This window comes from Nematolebias whitei, chromosome 20, assembly GCF_014905685.2.
Source record: "Nematolebias whitei isolate Nwh7 chromosome 20, NemWhi1, whole genome shotgun sequence".
Lineage (NCBI taxonomy): Eukaryota > Metazoa > Chordata > Actinopteri > Cyprinodontiformes > Rivulidae > Nematolebias > Nematolebias whitei.
Window position 1 is genome coordinate 975,343 of NC_056517.1, and position 3,411 is coordinate 978,753.

The 3,411-nt window shown below is 39.0% G+C and overlaps 1 protein-coding gene across 1 annotated transcript in view; it reads left to right on the forward strand.

The window, feature by feature from the left end:
- Positions 1–3,411, forward strand: part of dpp6a (dipeptidyl-peptidase 6a) — a 273,957-nt gene that overhangs the window by 217,440 nt on the left and 53,106 nt on the right. The window contains exon 7 of the mRNA XM_037694173.1: positions 3,266–3,347. Within this exon, the coding sequence (XP_037550101.1) occupies positions 3,266–3,347 (82 nt within the window). The remainder of the gene's footprint in view (positions 1–3,265; positions 3,348–3,411) is intronic.

Here is a 3,411-nt window from a genome sequence, read left to right on the forward strand (position 1 = left end):
CATAAAGAACTTCAAATCGTGACTCATCTGACCACAGAACAGTCTTCCATTTTGCCACACTCCATTTTAAATGACCCCTGGCCCAGTGCAAACGTCTGAGCTTGTGGAGCTTGCTTAGAAATGGCTTCCTCTTTTCACTGTAGAGTTTCAGCTGGCAACGGCAGACGGCACGGTGGACTGTGTTCACTGACAATGCTTTCTGGAAGTATTCCTGAGCCCATTCTGTTAGTTCCTTGACAGTGGCATTCCTGTTTGAGGTGCAGTGACGTTTAAGGGCCCGGAGATCACGAGCATCCAGTAGAGTTTTATGGCCTTGACCCTTACGCACAGCGATTGTTCCAGATTCTCTGGATCTTTTGATGATGTTATGCACGGTTGATGATGATAACTTAAATGTTGTTGCTATTTTACGCTGGGTAACACCATTCTGGTATTGCTGCCCTATCTTTCTGTGCAACAATGGTGGAATTGGTGATCCACTTACCATCTTGGCTTCTGAGAGACACTGACACTCTGAGAAGCTCTTTTTATACCCAATCATGTCGTCAATTGACCTAATTAGTGTTAATTGGTCTTCCAGCTGTTCGTTATATGCTCAATTTCCTTTTTCCAGCCACTTATTGCTACTTGTCCCAACTTTTTTGGGATTTGTTGACACTGTGAAATTTTGAATCAACATATTTTTCCTTTAAAATGTTACATTTACTCAGATTAAACTTTTGATCTGTCATCTACGTTATATTACGAATAAAATATTGACATTTGCCATCTCCACATCATTGCATTCAGTTTTTATTCACAATTTGTTTAGTGTCCCAACTTTTTTGGAATCCGGTTTGTAATAGTTTGAAAAAGGGGCAGATATAATAAGATTTTTTTCTTCTTTCTGCTACCTTTCATTTTAAATTTCTTGTATTTTTTAGTATAGTTTATGGAATTGTTTTGTATTTTTAAAATGATTAAACTTTATACCATACCATACCAAACCTGTTTATTAAACTTAAACTCAACTGCTTAAGAGATGGCTCAATGGAGTCAAGGTTAACAGGAACAGAGACCGCAGTAGAGCTAGGGCTAAACACAATGACTTCAGTTTTCTGATCGCTGAAACAAAATTTTGAAACCATCCATGCCTTAATGTCATCAAGACATTTTAACAGTTGGTGAATTGTGCATGAACTATTTGGTTTAAGAGCAGATAAATCTGACAATTGTCAGCAATGAAACAAAATACTATGTTTCCTCAGGATAGACCCCCAAGGGGAGCAGATACAATTAAACAGGAGGGGTTCAATTCAATTCAGTTTATTTATAAAGCGCCAAATCACAACAAAGTTGTCTCAGGGCACTTTACAGGACCATTCACATAAAAGCCAATTAGTAAAGTTCTCTATCTAAGGAATCCAGCAGACAAGTTGAATCTTGGCTTCGTCACAGTCTCCCATCTTGAGCAAGCACAGTGGCAACAGTGGAAAGGAAAAACTCCCTTTTAAAAGCTCATGGATGACTTATTAGCAGTCTTTGTAGTGGTTTGGAAATAACTGTTGGAGTATTCTTACTGGTGCAGTATTAGATTGGTTCAGTTCTTATCTGAGCGGCAGGAGTTTCTGTGTTAATGTTGGTAATAGTTCATCTGCTTCAGTGCCTCTTTCCTGTGGGGTCCCGCAAGGCTCTATTCTTGAACCCCTACCATTTTATGTTCGTCTGTCTCTCCTTCCTGTCCTCTCAACCAGCCGGTCAAAGCAGATGGCCGCTTGTCCTAAGCCTGGTTCTGCTGGAGGTTTCTTCCTTAAGTCAGGGTCCAAGTTGTCATACTTTCTTCAGAATATACTGGCTTTGAGTGATAAATGGTCCACATCTATGTATATAGCACCTTTTTAACCTCTCCATGTTCTGCAAAGTGCTTTATATTCTCATCCCATTCACCCATTAACACACACAGTGCACACTTTTATGTTCTAACTCATACACTGATAAGAAGGGGAAGTGGAGAAAACAATGTCTTGTACAAAAAGACTTTGGCATGCTGCTGACCCAAGGGATCAAACCCTTGACCCACCGCTTGGAAAACAACTACCCTGCCTCTGGGGTGGTTTGGCCTAGAGTCCAATTAATTTTGTTTGTTTAACTGAAAAACGTGGAATTTGCAACAATGTATTTTAGCTTTTCTGTTTAGCCAGTTAAACTTTTTTTTTTTTTACAGTATCATTGGAATCAGACAAAAATAGCAGGTATGATTTGAATATAGAAATTTTAATTGCTTGCAAAGAGGAGAAAAATAGCTATGCACTAAAAACTTACAATTGAGCTTGTCTTTATATTGTATTTTTTTTCATTAAAGGTGAAAAAAAGAGTTGCTGAACTTCATAAAATATATAAATACTGCTCTTAGGCTTACAAAAAATACTCATAAAAGAGACTGAATTAGATATTAAGATGGAGTAAACCTTGGGTTAACGTTGGCTTGGTCCTCTCAGTGTGAATGATCACAAATAAGCAATGAATGAAAGTTAATGACAGATGTTTAATATTTCAGGCATTCATTATTAATATTCTTGCATTTTCACTTTCAGGATAACAGAAAAGAAACTGTCTGACATAAAAGCTCAGGCACCCTGCAGGACTTTGTATCACCCCAGATGTCAAGAATCATAGCTGGCAGCCAGCTTGGATGGTTTCAGATCTCAGTCAGATATTGGTGTTTTTATTTTTTTACACTTTCTTTCACCACAGGGCTTTGGGTTTTGTGAGACTTTTGGGTTGTTTTGCATCCACTGACGTCTAGCCCCAGATTTCTTCCACAAGTAATAACTCTGCCGCCATATCTAACACTTGAAAAAATATTTTTGTTTCATGAACATTTTTTCTTCTCCACAATATTTAATCTATGCAGTTGATTCTTCGTCACTAGTTTCAGTTGATTGATGCAGATTATCCTCCCCCTACTAACAGGTTAGTGTCAGTTAGTCTCTATTCAAATATATTTATGTGCTGCCACCCAGTGGTAAAATGCCAAAGGGGGAAACAAAGAGACTGCAGATGACCTCGCTCATCTTCAGCTCCAGATGGACATAAAGTGTGTTTCAGCAGCTGCACTATGCAGCACTTCCTCTGATACATAGAAGTGACAGCTGTACTGGTATTTTAGGGATACACCTAAACAATCTTTCACACTTTTCTACACTGCTGCTGATGGAAGCAGACTGTCATTTTATTTGTGTTCAAGTGTCCCTCACTGCCCCTTCTTTCTGTTCTTCTACACCAGGGAGACGTGGAATCTGAACCCTCCAGAGGTGCGGAACGCTCAGCTGCAGTACGCGGGCTGGGGGCCTCAGGATCAACAACTGGTAACAGCTTGTTTTGGTTTTCTGTTCTCACCAATAATTAACAGGTTTAAAATGTATATGTATA